The following is a 23,680-nucleotide window of genomic DNA, read 5'->3' as shown; positions in this document are numbered from 1 at the left end:
AAAGAATATTTCTCCCACTACTCTTATTGTCAGACATCTTTTGGAGCTACTGAAGTTCATCTGCATAAATATTGGGACCATCAGAGCAATTTTTTGGCTCCATGGGCATAAATGTATTTTAACTAACAAATTTTATGATGGATTTTTTTTTTTTAGAATGGAAGACTGATCACAGCAGTATCGAACAATACTGTTCAGATACATACATTTCCCGAAGGAGCTCCAGATGGCATCCTGACTCGTTTCACCATGAATGCAAACCACGTTGTCTTTAATAGTGATGGTACCAAAGTTGCTGCTGGATCTAGGTAATCTGTGCACCATAAGGAAAAGCATTGCTAGCGTTCAAATTCTGGTGACTTCCTAGTATGCTGATTTTTGCCAATGAGATCATTAATCCACATAACCTCTGAGGGTCTTAAAGTATTGCAAAATGCCTTCTGGGGGTGGAGGGGAAGAAAGGAATGAAAAGGACTTTAGGAAACAATGCTCCGAGAGATACTTGATCCACCAAATAATTTTGAATGGAATTCTGGTGTTGTGAAATAATTCCTTTTCTTTAGGAGACTTGAGTGTTTTCAGCTTTCAGTCTTACAATACGTAAGTGTTCGCCCATATGGATCACATTGCAGCATCAAGGATTTTGTTATGTTTATACACATGCAAAAGTTAGAAGGGTTTTAATTTGTGCGAGAGCTTTGAGTCATTCTCTGGCGTAAGTATCATCACCATTCTGCCAAATGATAACAGATGACAGTTGCAAGATTTGCCCGATGGAAATTAAATGCATAGCTAGTTCATTTCTTGGGGCAGCATGTTTGCTTTTACATTATGTATTCCATAAACCAAGATAGCGAAATAGCAAGTGGACAATATATTTTTTTTTTTAAATTTATTTAGGGCTCAGGTGATTCTTAATTGGATTTGGTGAACTCTCTGAGCAGCTGTAGCTAACCCAGGCTGTCACCTTGCCTCTCTACTGGAATTTGTTGTCCATCCCCACAGCAGAGATGGCAGAGCATTGCATCTGCTCCCTGGCTCCTCTAAGTGTGAACTGAACTAAAAAGCAATTTGGATGGATATGCTGGACTGTGAACTCTGGCAGCTGCGGAGCAGACCCACCAGCTCCCCAAAAACTGGGAGGCTGGACAGCTGGGGGCAGTAACCACTCTAATCTCTAAATCTGACAGGGGTCATGAGTTTGGGCCCTTTGCCAGTGCTTGTTTCTGAGGGAACAGCTCTGCCCCAGGATCTGACTTTGATTAGAGAGATTGGGTAGATGGCAAACTTTTCTGTTTCTAAAACTTTTACAAAAACCCAGTACTTCTACAGCCTGACCAGGGCCCTCACGTTAGGAAAAGGCTTGTAAGACTGTGAGGCCACCCCTCGGTCAGGTCTTCTGTATAGAAGGAGTAGGTGACAGCTGTGAAATGAGGGAACACAGCTAAGAGGAATTGCTTTTAATTGTCACAGATTTCTTTATTTTTTTTAAGTGAAGTCTGTAAACTTTTTTTTTTTATGGATACTTAACACCAGCTGGCTCCCAAAGCGGTGTGGCTTCTCAAATAAAAGTATTGCCTGTTTCTTTTTCTTTAAAGTTTTCTTGCATTGCTTAAGAGGGTTAACATAGTTTTAGTTGTCTCAAAATGTAGATTATAAACTTCCTTTTAGGACTGTTTGGTTAGGATTAGATAGTTGGCAAAACGGAGGTTGTGTTTCTGAATATAGGTAAAGTAATGGTTAACCACATAGAATCAGGCCCTAAAATTAAATTGCTCTCTGAAGGTGTTGCAATGAAGTATGGGAGGGAGTGGTACTGAAAGATTGCCACAGAAGCTCTTTGGCTTAGAAGTTAGCATTGATGTTTTGAGTTAAACTGCATTAAGGTCTGTAATTTTGGAGGAGGGAATACTGAATAAAATCAGTTATTGTATCTGATACACTAAATGGTCTTAAAAATCCTGTTAAAAATTTACAAAACAAACTATTTGCCTTTTTTTTTCTAATCAAACCACATGACCAAATAATTATGGTAATGAATATTGGTCTCATTTAACAGATAGTTCTTGTTAAGTCAGCTCTCTGGTATCTAAGCACAGGCGTTCGTTAGATCATATAGAATATTATATTAAACAGATATATGGTCTGTGTGTACATAATATCCTCTTCAAAGAGCAACCATATTTTATGAACTTTGATATGAAGAAAAATTACTTTCCAGTAAGGGTAATCTGGCCTTGCTCCTCTTGTAATAAGCCTCAAGATTCTGATTTTCCCTTAGATCATACAGTGTTGAGAGCCATACCTTCCCCAAAAGAGAGTTAGTTCTTATTGCCAGAAACAAATAGTCTGTCATTGCTCATACCAGTGTTAATACTTTTATTTCTGTGTCATTATGATCTACAGTGACTTTATGGTCAAAGTGGTGGAGGTGACTGATAGCAGCAAGCAGAAAACATTCCGAGGACACGATGCTCCTGTTTTAAGCCTGTCTTTTGACCCTAGGGATGTTTACCTGGTAAAAACATTCTCTTGTTTACTTTCTGCTTTGAATCTCCTTTTCCCTGGAGAAAAAAAAATACATTTTGGGAAAAAAACAAACAAACAAACCAACCCAAACCACCACAACCAAAAAATCCCAAACAAACAGTGACTGGGCACAGGAAACTACTTCATTTCAGCTGGCCTTACTGATGATGGAATGTGTGACAACTTGTTGCCTCCCAGGAGAACTCAGACATTGCTTTACTACTCAATTACTGTCTATGTTCTTCAAGCATCTAATGCTGATCTGATTTTAGAGGGGAAAAGATGGTCCACTAGATAAATCCTAATATTAATTTTGAGCCTCTTCTGTGAATAAGCAGCTCACCTGAAGTATGCAGGTTTGTAATTACAGTCGCTTGGAGTCGAGTGCAATTATCAAGATGACAGTATTAGAAAGTTTTAAGTCTTAAACTGGTTTAAACTGGCAGGCTTTCTTTTAAAACTGTCTGTAGCATTGGTTATAGGGGTTTTTTTTCAATTTTGTAGAATTAATTTCTTTATGTCTTTAATAATTAATTTGTTTACAAAAATCTCTTTTTACACAGGCATCGGCGAGCTGTGATGGTTCGGTCAGAGTATGGAAAATGGCAGAGCAGGTAAAAGGCCTGCCTTTCAAAGCTGAGTGTTCCATGAGAGATCAGGGATGTCACAGACAGTAAGGAGAGCTGGACTGAAATAACTCTACTGGAATAAATGCTTCTTTTCTTAGGATATGTCATCAGTAGCTGCTGCTAGGATTTACATAAATGTTTCTATCTGAAATTCTTGTGCAAGTAAAAGGGTAGTTATGCCCTGGAGTACCTGAAAGAAGAGAGAGTGAAATCAGGTTTTTGGGGAAGAAATCTAACGACACTTTACAGAATGCTTTTATCTGCTTCTGGGAGAAATTCCAAAGCCTGATTATGAAATAGTGCTTGGGTAGCTGTGGATTTGTCTTCCTGTCTGTGGAATCCCTGATTTCTTCTGTTCATCTTTCTTCATTGGCCAACATTGTGTATTTTGTTCTTGGCACATTCAGAAATAATGCTTCTGTGTAAAGATAGCAACTGACATCGGGTTCCTTGTTTCATAATTTCAGCTTGTTATTTTCAGGGTTAAGGAAGGATTTTTATTCTAATAAACAACTATCTAGGTATACTTTGTTTTTATTTATTTTTACCAAGCTTCCTATGAAATAATGAGTAATTTTCAGGCTTGTAGACTGACTGGTGAAGGCAGAATAATGCTCTGAGATGCCACACAGTACCTTCTTATATAAGTGGTCTGCTTGGTTAGCCTTGATCGTTGGAAGACGATTACCTTGACCTGAGATTAGGAAGAGATACGGATTTCACATGCCAGGATCACTGAGATGATGCCCTTAATAAGAATTTTTTTTTTTAATAGGAGACTTTGGACAGAGTGTTGCTTCAGTTTCTTCTGCTCTCTGCCTGTGGCACACATACTTCATTTTCTAAGGACTCAGGTTCAGTTCAGTGTGTTTCAGCCTAGTTTTGAATGAGTTTAAGGCTATTGACTTACTGCTATTCCACTTTTTCTTTTGTTTGTTACAAACTTCCCAACAAATTCTCAGAAGAGGGATGTAAATCACAGTTTGAAACATAATTTATTAGAAATACAGTCTTTGGGCTCAGCTTGGCTGTAGTTGGCTGAAATAGCTCAGGTTCTATAAGAGATCGGATTTAGTGAGAGAATCGGATTTAGTCTCTCCTCTTGGAACTCTAAGGAACTTGAAAAGAGGGTTTCAGGTGGATGCTTTATTAAGGCAATTCTGCATATGTATGTGGGATTATTTTTGCTAAATGCCATTGACTGGAATAAGAATCCATGTGGAATTGTTCCTGTAAGTGCAGTAGAAAATGAACCCCATGCTTGTGGATTACTACTTTTTAAAACAAAAGCACACTTCTAATGTGAAATCTCATCTTCCTGACTGACAGCAGGTGCCTTTTGGGGCAATTAGACTGACAATGTCCTGGAAATGTGGCAGTATAATGTACAGATCTGTGCTGTAATTTACGAGTATGGCCATTCAGTCTTTATACTGCTGTGGTGAGATTCGGGCTGATGTGTGTCACCTTCCTGCAGTTGATATGGGTTTGACAAATGCATTTGGCCAGATTTCTCTGGAACCTAAATGTATGTGAGCTCCTTTTTCCGTATTGATTAAAAACACTTGTTCTGTGATCCTGTTTCTGTTAAAAGTAGGTTGTATTGTCATTAAAATATTTTCAGGTCTGTATTGGCAAGATATTTTTGCAGTTGCTGTTGTGGTTTTTTTTGGTTTTTTTTTTTCCAAGGCAGTATGTACTATTGTATTTGGATGAAGGAAATAATTTCAGTTCCAAAAGTGGCATATCTTTTTTCCTCTTCATTTTTTTTCCACACTTTTAAGAATTTGTACTATACAGTAGATTTTCACAGAGCTAGATAACAATCTTTTTTTTTTTTTAATATTTTGTTTTCAGACATGCACGACAAGCTGGCCGCTGCTGCAGAAATGTAATGACGTGATAAATGCTAAATCGATATGCAGGCTTGGCTGGCAACCTGGCAGTGGGAAGGTAAGTGACATCCTTTCAGCCACATCTTAATCCTTCTTTTCTCTTCGGGAGTCTAACAGTAGAATTCAGTCTGGGCAAGCCCGAATTGCAGCTCCTGGGACTAAGGAAATTATTTGGGGTGAAGTTCACTTTTAGGAAAAATAAAAACCTGGAAATGGTTACCTGGAGCTTGTTTAAGCTCCAGACTGTGTTTGGCAGTAGTCCAGCTGTCAGCCCAAAGCAATGTTAAACCATCATGAGTAGGAAGGAACATTGTACATGAGGGAAATAATCAAATTGCTCACAACAGAGCATCAAAGGAGTTCTTCCTCTGCTTTAAGAAAATTTTTACCCTGTCTGTAATCTTGCTCTGTAAATATTTCCTTAGTAAGTTGTTCCATTTCTTTTCACCTGAGGAATGAAGTTGATTTTGTTGTGACCAAAGGTGATGCTGTAATGGTACATATGGCAGGTCCAGCGCATTGTGTACGTCCTGCTGCAGCAGTGCTGCGTATGGATCGCTGATCAGAACAGGTTGGGAGGGGAGTTAGTGTAGCTGCACAGGTGTCTCTCTAGCATGTGGCCTAAAACACCCCTGCAGCATCTGAAATGCCCAGGGGAGAGGAGGAAGGAGCAGGTGAATGGGAACATGTATGAAATGAGGCATGTCCTGCCACACTTAAAGGAAAGGATGGGGAATCCAGCGAAAGTTGGCCATTTGAAAAAATTGTTTTATGGCTTCTGTTCCTGCCTGTGAGAAGTGTGGCAGAACCTATTCATTCTTTATTGACGTTCCGGTGTACTGGATATAGAGATTATTTTCCAGTGTTTTCTCACAGTTCTTACCCAAATAATCTTCCGTTTCCTTGACTTAGCCTTTGTGTCTGTCTGCCTGTGTCCACTCTTCGAAATACCTGGCTGCTACGACAGTGTTATGTATCACTTCTGGGGGAGAATGTCACCTGTGGTACAAATTGCTTCGATACCCATATTGCATAAAAACAAATACTTCAATTTTTTAGGCTAATTCTTCACACACACACGCATACACACACACACTTGAAATGTAAGTAGTTGTCTTGCTTCTCTTACAAAGCAAATTATTAGAAGACTTTAAAAAACCCAAGTCCTAAAAGAATAAACAGGCAGTAACATTTACATAGTTTTGTGAATGATGAAATGAGCTATTTCAGGAATCAGCTATTCAAATCAGATTCATTGAGAAATTGTAACCAGATCAAAAGAGGTTTGGGGAGGGAGGGAAGAGGAGAATCTAAACCTTGTGCTCAGAGCATTCAAATCTTTATAGGTGTTTGTTAGCAGTTTCATAAATATGAACTTCTAACCTTATGGTGCAGCTGTCATTATCTTCATTATTCTGCCAGAAAGAAATGAAGATTAAAATACAAACGGGCATGCTTTGCTGTGTTGCATGTGGAAAGCATTAAAGGACCTTGTCATTCAAGTTACTTCAGCTTTCTTTACTTTCTCAGCTGGCATTGCTAAGGTGCTAGAAAACCGTTGAATACGGAGGCAGTCAGAACTGTAATATTTCTGAATGAAGGAGCTGTGCTATTTGAATGTTCTGTTTGAAAGATAACTTGTTCTAAATTCTCTGATTCTTGTTGCCTTTGAACAGTTGCTGGCAATTCCTGTAGATAAAGTTGTTAAACTATACAGAAGAGAAACCTGGGATAGTAAATTTGATCTGTCAGATACATTCATCACACAGGTAGGTACATAAACTAGGTGCTTGCTAAATCTTCCATAATTTCAATATTATTCTGCTAGAAATTATCTCCTGGACAGCGTATTTTTTTTAACCTCTTGGTATTGATTGCTCACATTTTCTATTTCCTTTCTGATCCTGTTACTTTATGTGGGAAAACAAGGCAAGAGATACTAGATGAGTGTCAAACACGTCTATGTGGCTCTGCTTCCTCTATTTCGTTTATAGTAACCTGCTAGATCTTGAAGGCCTGCTGGTGAGTCACCAACTGCAGCTGAAGAACATCTGTTTTCACAAATTGCTCTAAGTACATAGCATCTCAGGGAAAATGTCAAGAGTATTATTTCTGTACAGAACAGAGAGATCAATTGTTCGGGTTATATTTCAGTAAGCTGAAATTTAGCTACATAGTAGCCTTAACTGTGCCATCTTCTTTTGACCTCACGATATACCAGGAAACCTTTGGGTTGAAGAGGACCACTTTCCTAGGGTTATTAAGATACAGAACACACAGTCTTGGATTTTAATTTATGGAACTATTAAGTTCAAAATAAATAAAGCTATGTTTAGTGCTGAGTTTACAAAATATATCATGGTTCTGCCTACATGTCTAGAATCAGGTTTTGTCCAACCTCATGGCAGTGTTTAATGACAGAAGATGGATATTCTTGAAAAAAAAAATAAGCACGTTATCTTTAAAGAATTGTTCTTGCAGGGGACTACCTAAAGCCAGCTCCAGTACAGGAGGATGTGATTTGCTAAAGATATTTTTTTTTTTTTTATTCCAGAATATCTGTCTGTTTTAAGCTCCAGAATATGAATGCTGTGTGTGCATTGCTAATATTTTTTATTCCTATTTTTTATCTTTTCCTTAGCCCTTGAATGTTGTGGCCTGGTCTCCTTGTGGGCAGTATCTGGCAGCTGGAAGCGTGGATGGGAGTATGGTGGTGTGGAATGTGGAAACCCAAGAGTGCATAGAGAGGTATTCAGTGTTCCATAAATCCCGAAGTACATGTTTTAAATTGAAATAGAATTTTGTGATCTTTTCTGTAAAACTTTTTTGTGCAAATGTGACTGACTCTTGGAAAGCCTTAATAAGGTTTACAGGGCAAATCTGTAGGTTTTCTGCTAACATTCCACATTCTTAGAAATAGAATAGGGAAGGGACATGAGTGTGGATTTTGCTCAAATTCCATAGTCTAGATTTCTCTGTGCAAATATCTTTTATTGCTGTTTAATCTAGTAGTTGATTAAAGGATAGTTTGGACAGAAACAAATTTTTGTCACATCCCAAACCCCAAGATCTTTGTAAGTGAGATATATTTTCTAAGGGAAAGGGAAATACAGATAACAGCAGTCAGCCATGCTTACCTATAGACAAAAAAAGGACAAACTGACAAATTTCACTTTATCTTGGTTAGTTAAAGCATCTCTCTTTCCAAAAAAAACCCAAAAAAAAACAAAAAAAAAAAACCAAGCTATGATTAAGTGAAATAGAGAAGAACAGAAGGGATGATTTATCTGTCTGAATATTTTGGGTAAGAAAGATGATTGTTACTGTAATGCCAATGTTAAAAATTAAAGACAGATTATGTAAATAATTAATGGGAGGATTTTTTGTGAGAATAAAGGGTGGAAAAGATAGAGGATTAACTCGTCAGTTTGGTACAAAAGAAACAACTGAATCTTCTTTTTATAACTGGATGGTTCTGGAACGTATGACTGCTGGAGGCATTACTTTGTTGTTTCTACATGTATCAGGAAGGTGTTTTTTTTTAAGAATTTGATTCTGTTTGATTTTTAAAGCTTAAATGATTTTCCCCATAGAAAAGGAAGACCTGCATTTTTTTTGTAGCTGTTTATGCTAAAGGTAACTTATTAATTATTTTATTATGTGTAACATCACTGTAACACAAACACTAGTAAATATTATCACTTTATACATTGACTCTTGAGGAGGTTTCTGCCCTGAGAAGCTCACTAAAAATCCATTATTTTCATACTCTTTTTAGGATGAAGCATGAAAAAAATTACTCAATTTGTGGACTGGCATGGCACCCCAAATTTAAGCAAATCGCTTATACAGATACTGAAGGAAATCTGGGGTTGTTGGAAAATATTGGTGATGGAAAGAAACCAAATGACAAGGTGATCAGTACCAATTATTTCGTAAATCAACGTGATTCTTTAAGTCACCAAATTATATTGAACGTTGTGTATTGAAAGTTCCCCCTTGTATGTTAATTCATTCTTTGAATTCTGTGTCCAAAAGAAGTTTTATGATAATTGTTAACCTGGTTTTAGGGTGCCGGTACAGTGACAAAAGACTACAATGATCTCTTTGATGGAGAAGATGATGATTATTTAAATGGAGATATGGTTGAACCACAGTCTTCCCCAAAGTCTGGAACTAATGAAGATGATGGTGATGATGATGACCTAATGCCAACTTCAGGCCATCCAAGACGGGCAATAATTGATGATGATGATAACTCGCTAGGTACAGAATGAACTAATTTTCCAGAGCTCTATAGCGCTGTTACTGCGATGATCTCTTAGCATCCTCTACTCAGATATGTTCTGCTTTATTTTTCCGGAGGAATTTTTACCGTTTAAATTTTTTTACTTATATTCTGCCATAATAATATGTGTAAGATATAATTTAATTTTTTTTTTAAACTTCTAGATATTGGGATGATAAAAGCTAGTTCCAATCTTCTTGAAAAGGACAATGATGATGAGGATGGTGATCAGACTGGTGGCTTTCCAGCTTTACCACCGTCATCTACACAACAGCCTTTCTATGATGGGCCGATGCCAACCCCCAAGCAAAAGCCATTCCAGTCTGGCTCCACTCCTGCACATCTCATGCATCGCTTCATGGTAAATCTCACTGCTCTGTGCTTGTGTAGATCTAGTTATTTTGTTAATGTCCAGTTCTTGCTGTGTCTTAATCTAATATTTTCCAAGATTTTAGATTTTTTAATAATGCACAGTGTGAAGCTAAACGATGGAAAGTAGCTGTGCGTTAGCGCAAAGGCTGCATAATGTTACGCTTTCTATTTTGGTTGCTTTTGATGTAGAAAGAAATGCTTGGCCTTAAGACAAAAGCAAGCTATACAGTTTGTACCTGTGCTACTGAATTCTAGCAAATCTTCTTTAAAATTCTTTTTTTAGCCAGAACTTGTGGATATTTTTGTGCTGTTAAGACTTGTACATTAATCACTCACTATGTCTTTCTAAATGTGAGATCTTCACACTTAATTTTGTAAGGAGAAAGAAGCCTAAGCAATGAGGATGAAACTAGTTTCTGCCTAATTCAGCTGTTTTAGAAACTGTAAGTCCTGACTACACAAGCCTTCAGTCTTCCTCCAGCCTCCCACCTGCCGGTGTTTCAGATGAGAAAGTTATTGCATGCTGGTTTTGGGCAGAATGCCTGATTTGCTGTTTTTTTGGGGTTTTTTTGTTTTTTTGTTTTTTTTTTTTTCTGGGGGTGTATTCTTTTTAATAGGTATGGAATTCCATTGGTATAATTCGCTGTTACAATGATGAGCAAGACAATGCTATAGATGTAGAATTTCATGATACGTCCATCCATCATGCAACACACCTGCCAAACTCTCTGAACCACACGATGGCTGACCTCTCTGCTGAAGCTATTTTACTAGCCTGTGAGAGTACAGAGGAACTTGCAAGGTAAGTCACGGCCTTGCTCTGCAAAACCTGTAGTGTGGAATAACACTTAGCTTGTTTCAAATATTCTGGCTTTTAATTTTGGCTTCTGTCACTTTTTTGGTATTTTCGGCTTTTAGTTGTGCTTTTTAGTTATGGGATCACTTTTGAGGAGGATTTTCACAGCCACCCACTTGGAGACTTCAAGATTGTTGAGAGATGTATTTTGTTTCCCAAGGAGTCTTTTTTTAAATCCCTTTTTCAAATTTATATATACTGGAAACTTCGTGCGTTACTAGCTCACAGGAAATTGTAAACATGAAAAATAGTTTTTCTGTCTGCTCAGATCAAAGATAAATCATAAGGGCTATGCTATTTATTTTCACACTGTTGCTAAGGAGACATGTTTGGAGATACCCAAAGAAGTATAAGTGTGAAGAACACAAGTTTATGAAAAGCATAGAAAGATGTAAGCAGCTGGACTATCTAGGCTTTGTTCTTGCATTTAAGAACAATATTTTCTTGTTGGTTTCTGTGGAAATATCTTGAAGAAAGGACTTTCTTCTTCTTTTCACACATACAACATTGTGATAAGTTGAAAAGCACCCTTTAAAAGTATTGGTTAACTGACTGAAAATTTAATTTTTTTTTCTCAATGCAGATGGGTAATCTATCAAAAGCTGCAGTGTCTGGGAATTGATAATGGGAAGCTTTCAATTATTAAGATGGCAGAACTGAAGCTCCTAATTTTTTTAACGATAGCATAATATGATAGAGTTATAATGAAGGCTGGTATTCAGGGGTACTGAGCACCTTCAGTTCTTATTAATGTTAATTAAGTAGGACACTTACCTGTTTCCAGCTAAAAAAATCTTCCCTTAGATCTCCAAACTGTCTCTGCTTCACACTTTAGAGGGTCTAAATCTACAGTGCTGGAGGTCAAGCTGGCTCTTCAGTTTGTGAATAGTAAGCCTTTGCAAGTGACCACTTGTAATTTGTGGTTCCTCTCTGTGACAATCACAGATTCCAGGTCTCTGATATAAAACATATCTTGGTGTATTTTCAGATCGTGTGTTTTTCTTCATGTTGAGATACTTAACTATTGTTTTTTGTCTCTGCTTTAGCAAGCTCCACTGCATTCATTTTAGCTCATGGGACGCAAACAAGGAGTGGACAGTAGATATGCCAAAGGATGAAGACATCGAGGCTATCTGTCTAGGTCAAGGCTGGGCTGCTTGTGCCACTAGTGCCTTGCTAGTTCGTGTGTTCACGGTTGGAGGAGTTCAGAGAGAGATCTTCAGTCTCCCAGGTCCAGTGGTGTCGATGGCAGGACATGGAGAGCAGTTGATGATTATTTATCACAGAGGTAGTTTTTTCTCTTTTGTCTTTTTTAAACTGGGGTTATGGTTTCAATCCTCATCTCTTACTGGCTTCAAACACTGGTTAATTTATATGTAATCAACCAGAAGTGTTTTCTGCTTCTCTTCTTAATGATGCTTGTCCTTCTTCTTTTCTTGATGATGCTTTTACTGTCACAACCCATGGATCTTTGACTTCTGACAGCAAAGCCTACATTTTATATTGGGATGCCTAGATTAAGCTGTGGGGAAGGGGAGAATTTTATAACGGTGACATGAATAGATTAAACTTGGGTTTCAGATATCCCAGAATTAATTACTGTAGGAAATTAAGGAAGTAGTCGTTATGCATGCTTTGGATGTCCAAAATGACAAATAGTTGCTTGTCTGACAGTGATATTCATGGATAACCCTGCATTAGAATCAGTTTTTAATTCAAAATTTAAGTCTAGCCAAGATCATTATTCTGTTTTTCTGACATAGTCATTGAACAACTTCTTCCTAGGTACTGGGTTTGGTGGGGATCAGTGCCTCGGAGTCCAGCTGATGGAGCTAGGAAAGAAGAAAAAACAAATTTTGCATGGAGACCCTCTTTCTCTTACAAAGAAATCCTATTTGATCTGGGTTGGATTCTCTGCAGAAGGTCTGAAATACCTGCATGAGTGACATTGAGGAATCTTGGCACTATTGGGGGAATTTTGGAGGAGAGCTTGGCCAATTAATGCCCTTTTAATGATGGTGATCTTGGGACTTTGATGTTTTATGAATCTCCTCAATGCTAAACAAAATTCTGGTTTTCCATTCTTTCCATATATTTATCAGAAATCTTTCATATGTTTCCAGTGTGAATTGAATACACTTGGATGTTATCAGAACTTGTTTTCCCGTTTAATTGCCCTGCTCAGCAAAAAGAGATCAACTGCATTAATACACCGTTAACAGGCATGTTCTGCTATCTCGGCAAAAGCCCCCCACCCAAAAGTTGGTAGCTTGGGAGGAGTTTTTCTGATAACCAGAAAAAGTAATTGTAAAATAGCTGATTTTCTTTGGGTATCTACCCATGGAGTATAAATGTGATTGCTTCATAAAATTTTTTAAATTAGAATTTGATTGAGTTAACTAGCAGTAGAGTTGACTGTCAGAAGGTGGCGCATCTTTCTAGGGAAACCATTTTTTTTCCCATCTGGGTTGTACTGTTTGGATGAGAGGATGTGGTATTTGAGATACAGAAACTGTTGCTTCCCAGCATTATCCACCAGTTTAGACTTACTTGTGTTGTAATTAGTTGCCTGTCAGAATAATTGTTTCCATTTGTGACAAACAGGTACCCCGTGTTATGTGGATTCTGAGGGAATTGTGCGGATGTTGAACCGAGGACTTGGAAATACTTGGATTCCAGTGTGTAACACAAGAGATCATTGCAAAGGAAAATCTGATCATTACTGGGTGGTTGGCATCCATGAAAACCCCCAGCAGCTCAGGTCAGATATTTCACAAGGAAGTGCTCTTTTTGTCTTGGTTTTAATTTACTAAGTGCTTCTACTAAGAGAAACTGGAAACATTTATAAAGCAGGTGGCTAGTAAATACCCGCAATAAATGATCGAGTTCATAAATGCAATTCTGCATGGATGTTTCATTACTAAATTGATTTTGAATAAACTCCTTAGAGTTTTATAATTTGTAACTGACTAATTAGGGCTTCTTGCCTTGGCTAACAAGCGTGTGCAGTTTATTGTGAAGTTACACATCTCCAATGCAGACACATTCATAAGACTGCTTTTTCCTAGAGAAAGCTACTAAGAAGTTACGGCTGCTGTTAGATTCTGCTTTCTGCTGTTGATGGTTTTTTGGGGGGTTGTTTGTTTTGTTTTGTTTTTTCTCTTAGCTATATTTTCCCCTTTTTTTCTTTTGAGAAGAATACAATCCTGTAACTAATCTACATAATTAGGCATAGATAAATCAGAACTGTTCTTTATATTTAAACTGTGGCCATGAAGAAGAATTTTGTAAAATTTCTCTAAATATTTAGGTGAGAGTTAGCCATTACTGTCATAATCACATTTATAAATAATTTTCTCTTTATTGTGACAAGTATCCTAGACCTTTAGTTGCTGAACTTCGTTAGTTGTCCTCTTCATTAGTGATCTGTGTCCTTTTCCTAGCAGGGCAGAATCCATGAGCTCACATACTTTACTGAAATTTTGGCTCTTTCACTTTGCTAGTCATGCACAATTGTAGAGGTTGGTGGGAGACTGCATTTTATTTCAATTTATGTGACATTCTTTGTAATCCTGTGGTTTTTATAGGAAGAGAAATAATTTGCTATCACTGGTAAATGTCAATTCACTGTCTCTTTTTTCCTCCAAATCATTACTTAATGTTTGCTGCCAGAAAATTTACCAAAAATGTGCAGGACCTGTCACATTGGGATGGTCAACTGTGAATCTGTCATCATGAGTTTTTTCCTTCACTCCAAGAGAGAAGAGTGCTGCGATCTGAGCTGCAGAGAACATTTTATTCAAAGCCACTCGCATATTAAAGATAATAAGGGGGGAGGGTTGTTGTAGAAACACCATATGCCTTCATTAACACAGATAACCAGAACACTAATGCTTCCTGTTCTTGCTTTTTCTGGTGTCTGAAACAGTAGCTTGTCAAACCAGACATTTTTGTCAATGCTGCATTGGTGCTGCTGGAAATACAGCTCTTCCCCAATCAATGTTTTGCTTAAGTGATTGTTACCAGAAAGTACTAGTTTAAATATAATGAAACAATTTAGTATATGCTTATCTGTTTTGCCCCCTCATTTTTTCCCCCCTGTGTATCTCTGAGCACAGCACTCTCCCCATGAAGTCCAAAACCCCTCATGAAAATAAGTGGTAGACATGCCTGCTCTTGTTCCAGTTCCTCTTCAATTGTCCAGTAGTTTCTGATTTTAATAAATTGCATTTACATTTTGTGATTGCTGTTAAATCGTGTCTTGTGTGAGACACAGGTCTATGTCTGTTATGTGCCACGTTTGGAGTTTCTGGTGTGAACAGAGCAGTATGTGCTTTTTCTGGTTTTAAAATCTTTTATTCGTTGCAATGTAAAAATAACCCTTTACAATGCAATCTTATATATTGCTATATTTAAGTCAGTAATTTAATTACTACTTTTTAAATCCTCTTAAAGTATCTTGCTTCTTAGGAGAGATGATTTAGATGTAGAACAACTGGTGGCTGTAGGTGATGAGGATTGTGTGTGTTTTTTTGTTTCCCTTGCACAGGTGTATTCCTTGTAAAGGATCCCAGTTCCCTCCTACGCTACCACGACCCGCTGTAGCAATATTATCTTTTAAACTTCCTTACTGTCAAGTTACAACAGAAAAGGGACAGATGGAGGTATGGAATGGTGTTGAATCTGCAGCTGATAGTCTCAGATGTCCCCACAGCAGGGATTATACAAGATTCCTATTAATCATCTCTACTATGAAAGGGGCTAGTACAAACTCTGAGTGAGATGTGTGGCTAAGGAGGTTATTTGGGTTCAGTGTTTTGTGTAGCTTTTCCGGTTTGGTCTGGTTCACAAGTGTTTCTAGAAGAATACAAAATAAAGCTGTTAGAGCTGATACAAGGTTATGTTTACACATAATCTATAAGTCTTTCTCCTCCTCTTTTTTTTTTTATTTTTTAGTCGGTAGTGATTAATGTTCTAGGAAACACCACGTTTTGGGATCTAAATCAAGACCTTCTTGAAGGTGCCTGGTTTTTAAGATTTTTAGGCATAACAACATTTCTGGCAGACATTTTTTTGAAAGATGTACTAGGTGCTCCAATTGATATAATCACTCTGAAAACACAGGCCTTCAGGCTTGACTTATTTTCTTAAGGGAGAGGCTGCTTGAAGCAAGATGTACCTGTGGAGAAATTCTTGAAGAATATCTGTATTCTTCAATTTTGTATAGGTTTAAATATATGTCTTGTGGGGTTCAGCTGTAGTGCATAAAATAGAAATGAACATAAAATTCTAACCTCAACCTTAAAGACAGTTTAATGCTATTTGAAATGTATTCTCTTTGATAGAAGTGTAGTTAAAAAGTTTAAATAGTAAACACTTTGTCATTTTTAATGAATTCTCCTTCATTCAGTTCAAGTCTTTTTGTTCTTTATTTGATGGGGTATGTCTTCCATGCACACCCCCAAAATAATAGAAGGGAAACGCCAGAAACTGTTGATTTAGCTTGAGGGAGTATGTACTTCTGTGTAGGTAAAGCAGGAGATTATTCCAATGCATCTGATGAAAACATAGTGGCTTGGAATAAGTTTATAATTATTTGGTAACAGAGCTAGCCTGGTCTAATAGCCGTACTAGTATTTCCCTGAACAAGAAGAGTTCTGTTTTCTGTTTACGTGTCTCACAGATGATTATTATTCCTACAGTTACTCTGTTATTCCTGAATACTTCCAATTTGCTGTGGGACAGAAGTTGTAAAATAAAATAATCAACTTATTCTAGAATTGTCTGTCCTGGTAGCAAACTGGTGAGCAGGTAGGTCTCATGCTGCTGAAAGCCTGTGATAGAAATAGAATTTAACATCTATGGTGACTGTTTGGATCAGTCTACATGTGGATGGTTGTTAGTGTGATCTATTTTTTCCTCAGTAGGTATTGGCTTTTAAAGAGAATTGTCTACCCTTCACCTTCATTTTAAGATGAAAGGAACATTTAAGAAGAAGTTGATAAAATACATTGTAAATTGTTAGGCATTAAGTTGTGGGCTGTTTTTTTTCCCCTCTGACATTCAGCACGCGTCTTTTTCCCTTTTTCAGGAACAGTACTGGCGTTCTGTTGTCTTTCACAACCATGTGGATTACTTATCAAAAAATGGCTATGAACTTGATGAAAATGCTAGAAGTCAGTCAGTGAAAGAACAGCAAGAACTTTTAATGAAGCTGTTTGCTGTAAGTACAGATAAATAAAAAAATAGAAAGAATCCCTGAGACTTTTTTTTTCAGTAGCTGGCATTTGATGTAAATTTTGATGTGATTCCTCTTACTAGAAGCCTGTCTAGTGACTGTCAATCCAGCTACTTCACAGACAATTACAAAAGGTGGACTGCAGTTAATATTGTTGCTGCTTATCAGTATGAAGGGTGGGAAAAAAAAAACCAAACCAACCTTTTTCTTTGCCATGGAGCTCATGATTGTTAGCAGTTTGTTCATTCACTCCACCAAGACCGTAATATTCTGAACTTAGAGTCTTGAGAGAGCTCTGTAACTGTGAAGTGTGTAACTCTCAAGGCTTCTTTTCTTTCAGCTTTCTTGTAAACTGGAGCGTGAATTTCGCTGCGTGGAACTTGCTGACCTCATGACACAAAACGTTGTGAATTTAGCTATCAAGTATGCTTCTCGCTCTCGAAGACTAAATTTAGCTCAGCGACTTAGTGAAATGGCTGTAGAGAAAGCCAGTGAGTTGGCAACAGCACCGGAAGATGAAGAGGAGGAAGAGGATTTCCGAAAGCATTTGAATGCTGGGTAACACAAACGTCTGTGATTAAAAACTTGGGAACGTTTTTACTGCTCTATTAACATTTTGTCCCAGTTGATGGACTTGCGCAGTTCTGGACCATAGTCTGCGATGTATTTGTTATGAAGTAACAGTTCGTGCTGCTCTGCTCATGAGGTGAGGGTGGTGAGGCAGTGGCCCAGGGTGCCCAGAGAAGCTGTGGATGCCCCGTCCCTGGAGGGGTTCAAGGCCAGGCTGGATGAGGCTCTGGGCAACCTGGGCTGGTGGGAGGTGTCCCTGCCCATGGCAGGGGGTGGCACTGGATGGGCTTTAGGGTCCCTTCCAACCCAAACCCTTCTGTGATTCTATGAGTCTGATAGTGCAGAAAAAAATGCCGTAATGTTTTGTCAGAAGCAATATCTTCCTATAGCAATTTATGTATGAAGTTTGGAACTCATTTAAGCAAGAAGTGATAAGTCCCTGAACTTATGTGTAGTCTTTCCCTTATTCTTCAGTGTGAAACTGTACATTTAAAAGTCCTTTCGAAATGTCCTACCTTGTTTTTCTGCATCATACAGGGAAGCTGTAATCCCATCTCTGTGACTTCAGCCACTCTGAGGGTGAAAATTCATCACAAGCACTAGATTGTTCTTAGTGCCAGATTAATCTGATACTGACATTCTGGTTGAAAGGAATGAACCTTTTGTTTATATATACACGGATTTCAGTAATCACCAAAGATCAGGAGGGAAATGCAAGAAATATACATACTACTGTACTGGGAATTTAGAAAATAATCAAATTAAATGTTAAAACTCTCTTCCCAAGCTTCAGTCTGAAAATACACATCCATGTTACCACCTCTGTATTTATTAATGTATGCAGAAGAGTAATCTGGTATTATTTATGATATCGGGGGTTTGAGTGTTGAAATGGAGATGACAGAAGGTGTTTTATGTTTGCATTTATATTTGTGGCAAAGTGTTCTGGTAACAATAACAACGCACTCTGGAGGTGGCAAATTGCTGCTGTTTCTGTTCGGGTGCTTTTGTGTGCGGACCTGTTTGAAGGCCAGTGTGTGTACTTTCAACTGAGTGGGAATTTCGGGCAGTTTCTTAGCAGTGTGCGGTCTTTCTTAAAACTCCATGAGTACCATTTCAGGCGACTGCACTTGGTGTTTCAGGGTGAACTGAAGTGGTTAATGAATCTTTTATTTTTAGTAATCATCACAGTTTAATCAGAGGTATAATGCAAATAAGTGCCAAATGTTATTGTTCTTATTTCCTAAATGAGATAAGTAAGTTAGCCTTCCAATTCCAATTTTCCTTCTGAATGTGGTAAGCACTTCCTTTCTGATTAATTCCTTCCACTTAGGTACAGCAACTCTGCTACAGAGTGGAGTCGGCTGCCAGTCAGAAATGTTCAGCATTTAGAAATGGAAGATGCTGAGGAAACTGATGCCTATGAGGAAGCAGAAGAAACGCCAGAAGTGCCTAAACAGAGTAAGAAAAAGACGGTCTCTGGATAGGCTGGAAGTTGTCTAGATGTGTCTTTCACAGTCTTAGTGAGGAATTCTGGAAAATTCCCAGATAATTTGTAGTTTGGATAACCCAGTGGGCTATAGGACTCTGCAAACAATGGGGTTTCCTATCTGTGGTTTTGTTTTGTTCTTTTAACATAAAATGTAAGAAAGACAGGCACACCATCTGTCATGGGCCACCACAAGTGAGGTGCAGGAGGTTTGATTTAGAAGCCACTTATGTAAATAGAAAATAGTTCCATTTGTTTCATGTGCTTTTGAAACTGCAGCTGTAGCAGGGACTATAGGTTTTCTGCTACCTGGTTAGAACAGGTCTGGAGGTTTCTGATCTGTCTTATTTGGGTGTTGACACATGAAAAATGCACAGGAATAACGGGGTGACATGGAATAACTCCTGCCTCTGAGCTTCCTGTCACCTGGAATTCCCGGTGGGAGAAGAGTGGTAGTGCCTGAGTGAGCGGGTGCATATTCCAGCCTGTGTCTGCAGTCGCTCCAGAGAAAAAACTGTAGTGTACGTCAAATGTTCTGTCGCAGCTTGCTTATGCATTGTATTTAGTAACCTTCTGAAGGACCCTTTGGGATTTTTTCTGCTCTCTGATACTGTTTCTGATGGACTGGGTCACCTTGTGAAACGATTACTTTGATTTCAGCTCAGATCTTGCAGGAGTTCAATTGATAGACGAGTAGTTTGCTGGGCACATTTTAAGGAATAAGTTTAAGGTTTAGGGAATAAGTATATAACTCTTTAAGTTAAATTAGGTAAAGATAACAGAAGGTTTTGTAAAAGTGCATGTACAATTTGAAAATGAGAAGCATGCTTTAAAATAGGTTGCTCTTCTGTAACTTGCTTGTCTGTTTGGAGTTTTCTTTTTTAACAAGTTATGATATTATCTTTTCTTGCATTTAAATGTGTACCTCTTTCTTTGTTCTGAAGGGTTAAATCCTTTCTCCAAAGTTGTTACTTCAGCAGAAGTGACTACTCTGACGTCTGGTGAGTAGATCTCCGTTTATACCAGGATGAGAATAGCTGCTCCTGCTTTTATCCTCTATTCTCCTGTTACTGGTAAAAATTAGTGCCTAACAGTTTTGTCATGTGGTGACTTGCAGTGATTATTTTTCTGACGTTTTTAAGAGGTTCCCTGTTCCTGTTGATGTCTTTATTACCTAATGATAATTCCATAACACTATGCTGATTGCCTTAGCTGTGCCAAATGCTGAATCAGTTGTCTGCCTGGCTCTGTCATGAAGGCATTTTCTGGGGCACGAGGAAAATGAGAGCAATGATCAGTTGATTTGTTTTACTTAATGACAGGCACATTTGTTGGTTGCACTTATGGGCAGAGTTAGTAACCCTGCCATAGAACTGTGAGTCTGAGCAGGCAGGGGCAGAATGCGACCTCTTTCTGCTTCTTGCTTCTTCTCTCCTGCCAACCCTGCAGCAAGAATAATAGGAGTGGAAACGGATTTGGGAGTGGAGGAAGTACTGAGTCTTCCTGTGGATTTGTATTTTAAGCTGTTGGTCTTGTGTGGCATTTCTGATGACTTAATAGTAGCTGAACACGCATAGTATAACTTTCATGTGGTTACTAAAGTGTCTTTATCTGACTTTCAGGCCTGGTGGGCACTTCTTTTCTTTGGTGATCCCTTTGATTGAGTTCTCCTCTTCAATTTTCAATGAACAGAGGCTGAAACATGCAAAATTAGTGTAAACCTTGTTCTTTGGAAATTAGGCTAACTTTGTTTCATCCACTCATCTAAAACGTGCACATTGCTTCATAGATTTATATATATGTGTGTATACACACAGACATTTTTACATTCTTTTTTATTTCCTTTTAAATAGCTGTAATTGCACCAAGCAGTCAAGGACGAGTGAATCCCTTTAAGGTAAGAATTTTGCAGCTGGTTTGCAGTGTTCTGAAAATCACAACAGATTACTATGTCTAAAGTTTACAGTATGACAGATGTCTTAGAGAGGAGGGGAATATGACAAGAAATAAATAAAATGTCTATTTACTTGTTTTACTAGGTGTCATCTAACAAAAAGGATCCAGTGGTCCCCTCAGCAAATGTTCTAGACACTATGAGCAAATACTCAAAGAAAACTTCTTTGTCTAGCAGTCGAGCCATGAACAAGCAGAACCCTCCAGTTATAAAGCCTCTGATTCCCAAACCCAAGTCCAAGCAGGTAACGTTTATAGTCTTTTTATGTTGTTTCAGTGAGCAAAGAACAGTAAATAGAATTTTATCAGCTTTTATCAAGTATGAAACCCTGTTGATTAAGCATCTTGCACAGCAAAGTTCATTTAAGCATACTGCAGAAACTATAAAAGCACATAAAACAGCAAAAAAATATTTTCAGTAGCAGAAATTATGTACTGCACTGAATCTTGTGCTTTTATTTTAAATAGTGTTATCTAAACGTGCTGTGCTGAAATCGGATGAATTAGATGCTGTATTAATGCAAGTTATTATTATGTCTTTAGGAAAGGTTTGGTTTTTTTTAGGCTACAGCTGTTGTCTGAGAGTAAGGTGTTCTTACCATGTATTTATTTATTTCTTTTAAACCTCAATTTCTATAGGCTTCAGCAGCCTCCTTCTTCCAGGCTCGTACACCTAACTTTAGTGAAAAAGCAGTGGAAGGAAATGAAGAAAAAGCAGGAAATGAGTCCAATGAAGTCAAAGTTGCTGCACAGGAGAACACTGAAAACAAAAGGTGAGCGGACACTTGCATCTCGGTGCCATATTCTAATTTTGAGAGAATAGCAAGTCCAAAAACTGATTTGTTTCTGAAGATGTTACGCTGGCTGCAGTAGCATAACATCAAGATTGAAGTGTTAGCTCACAAGTTGTCGTGTTTGTGAACTCACTTCAGAAATTTAGTAAACTGCTACTTATGCTATGCATGTTATCAAACAAACCTGCATAAAAGTATCGGTTGTATTTCCAAATTGCCGCATTACAATCACAGCAAAAAAACAGAGAAGAGAATTCTGTTCAGTAAATCTTTCCCAGTGTGCAGGGCAATGTAATTCAAAGTAGAAGTTTTGCATCAGCCTGAGACAAATATATGTGTGAGTGAATAATAAATGAACAATGTAAAATGTGATTGGGGCTCTAAGTAACGATTTTTGCCTTGATACTTATGCATCTGATAATGACCTTTGATAAATAAAACCATGCTGCTGTGCCAACTCCAAATATAGGAAATACTTCAAGCTTAAACATCTCTAGCAAATCTCAAAGGAGGTTTAAAAGCTAAAGGTTTTACGTAAAACTGTAAAAGCTTTATTTGAGTGTCTTTTAAAAAAGAAAACAAACAAAAAACTTAGCTCACCTAAGGAGCATGGCTCTGCCTAGCTGAGACGCTAGTTTGTCTTGTTCCTCTGGAGCAGATGTATTTTCTAACAATGCCAGTCCTCATGAAATTTGCATTATTATAATCATGTTTCATTTAGACTTCATTTAACTGAGGAAGGTGAAGGTAATTATTACTCATTTGGACTAGCATTCTTTTCATTAACCTTTACAGGTAATGTTCCACAACAAGTGGCAAGCAGAATTGTGAAAAGAATTAGCTGAAATATGCTAATATGTGTGCTCTATTTTTAGGTTGATGGGACCCTGTCAGAAAAGAAGAGAACCATTATGCTTTGTCATTCGAAAACTGAAATGTTAATCTCCATATATATCACAGCTTTAATAAAAATACTTGACTTAGTCTTGCCCTGTCAGCATGTTCTTTAAGCAATAGGAGAAAGCAAAGTGCTGACTATACATACATCTGAAAGTCCAGTCAGGTGTTGTTCAGAAACATTGTTCTTAGGGATATAGTTTTCCCATAACCTTCTGAAACAGTCAATTTTTATGTGCTTCTTTTAGACCAAAGACAGGGTTCCAGATGTGGCTAGAAGAGAACAGAGCAAACATCTTGACAGATAATCCTGATCTGAATGAAGCAGAAGTAATAAAAGAAGGCATGAGTCGATTTAGACTGCTGTCAGCAGAAGAAAGAATGGTAAGAAGGCATTCTTTAATTCTTATTTTCTGAGAATTTTTTCTTCTCCACAGAATCTCTTGGTTATTTTTGGTTAGGAAATTTTTTCTTTAAATTCCAGTTCTCCATCTTCATGGACTTCAGTTTTGAACTGGGCCATGATTTATGATGTATACTTTATGAAAATATAAACTGTCTGAAGAATAAATAATAGCAGGAAGCAGCTTTTCCAAAGTGGTGCTTGTGAGAGAAACATAATCAATGAAGAAATAACAAAAGAGAAGGGAAGGAGTTAAAAGTGACATAGCAAAGCTTAAGTCATTGGGGCTTAAATTTGCTCTAAGGCCTTTTAGGTTTCTTATTTGTCCAGAAAGAGAATTAAGAGTTTTAATTTCATATACAGGCTCAAATGAAATACAGTTTTGAAGGAGAATGCTGTTACAAAAAAGGAAAGGGAGGAGATTGTTCGTAACTTGATCCTTATTAGTTCTTGACGGGAATTATTTCACTTCTTCCTTATAATCAGGGAAAGAAGGTGTATGAAATAAAGGTGCTGAGGTTTGTGGCCTTACTTGGAGTTTTCTGTTTACTGATGTACTTTCTCCAAAGGTGTGGACTGAGAAAGCAAAAGGAGGAGCGGTTAATGATTTAACAGAAGATAAAAAGCGAAAGCGTCCCACAGCTGATGAAGTGAAAAAGAATCAGGAGCAAAAATCAGAGGACTCGAATTTATCCAAAAAACCAAAGCCTTTAGAACAATCTACAAACGTCAGATTGTCAGCTTTTGCATTCAAGCAAAGCTAAGTG

General features: G+C 37.8%; 1 protein-coding gene across 1 annotated transcript in view; it reads left to right on the top strand.

Annotated features, from left to right (window-relative positions):
• The window catches only part of WDHD1 (WD repeat and HMG-box DNA binding protein 1), a 27,949-nt gene extending 4,272 nt beyond the window's left edge, over positions 1 to 23,677 (top strand). Inside the window, exons 3-25 of the mRNA XM_010080002.1 lie at positions 157 to 308; positions 2,407 to 2,518; positions 3,093 to 3,143; positions 5,016 to 5,111; positions 6,730 to 6,822; positions 7,695 to 7,801; positions 8,832 to 8,967; positions 9,124 to 9,319; positions 9,506 to 9,702; positions 10,331 to 10,515; positions 11,616 to 11,857; positions 12,355 to 12,492; positions 13,174 to 13,330; positions 15,119 to 15,233; positions 16,661 to 16,792; positions 17,148 to 17,365; positions 18,711 to 18,838; positions 19,811 to 19,867; positions 20,720 to 20,763; positions 20,906 to 21,064; positions 21,459 to 21,592; positions 22,759 to 22,894; positions 23,483 to 23,677. Of these exons, the coding sequence (XP_010078304.1) occupies positions 157 to 308; positions 2,407 to 2,518; positions 3,093 to 3,143; positions 5,016 to 5,111; positions 6,730 to 6,822; positions 7,695 to 7,801; positions 8,832 to 8,967; positions 9,124 to 9,319; positions 9,506 to 9,702; positions 10,331 to 10,515; positions 11,616 to 11,857; positions 12,355 to 12,492; positions 13,174 to 13,330; positions 15,119 to 15,233; positions 16,661 to 16,792; positions 17,148 to 17,365; positions 18,711 to 18,838; positions 19,811 to 19,867; positions 20,720 to 20,763; positions 20,906 to 21,064; positions 21,459 to 21,592; positions 22,759 to 22,894; positions 23,483 to 23,677 (3,180 nt within the window). The remainder of the gene's footprint in view (positions 1 to 156; positions 309 to 2,406; positions 2,519 to 3,092; positions 3,144 to 5,015; positions 5,112 to 6,729; positions 6,823 to 7,694; positions 7,802 to 8,831; positions 8,968 to 9,123; positions 9,320 to 9,505; positions 9,703 to 10,330; positions 10,516 to 11,615; positions 11,858 to 12,354; positions 12,493 to 13,173; positions 13,331 to 15,118; positions 15,234 to 16,660; positions 16,793 to 17,147; positions 17,366 to 18,710; positions 18,839 to 19,810; positions 19,868 to 20,719; positions 20,764 to 20,905; positions 21,065 to 21,458; positions 21,593 to 22,758; positions 22,895 to 23,482) is intronic.
• The last annotated feature ends 3 nt before the right edge of the window (positions 23,678 to 23,680 follow it).

The sequence above is a fragment of the Pterocles gutturalis genome, unplaced genomic scaffold (genome assembly GCF_000699245.1).
Source record: "Pterocles gutturalis isolate BGI_N339 unplaced genomic scaffold, ASM69924v1 scaffold45824, whole genome shotgun sequence".
NCBI classification, from domain to species: Eukaryota; Metazoa; Chordata; class Aves; order Pterocliformes; family Pteroclidae; genus Pterocles; species Pterocles gutturalis.
This window is presented reverse-complemented; position numbering and strand designations above follow the sequence as displayed.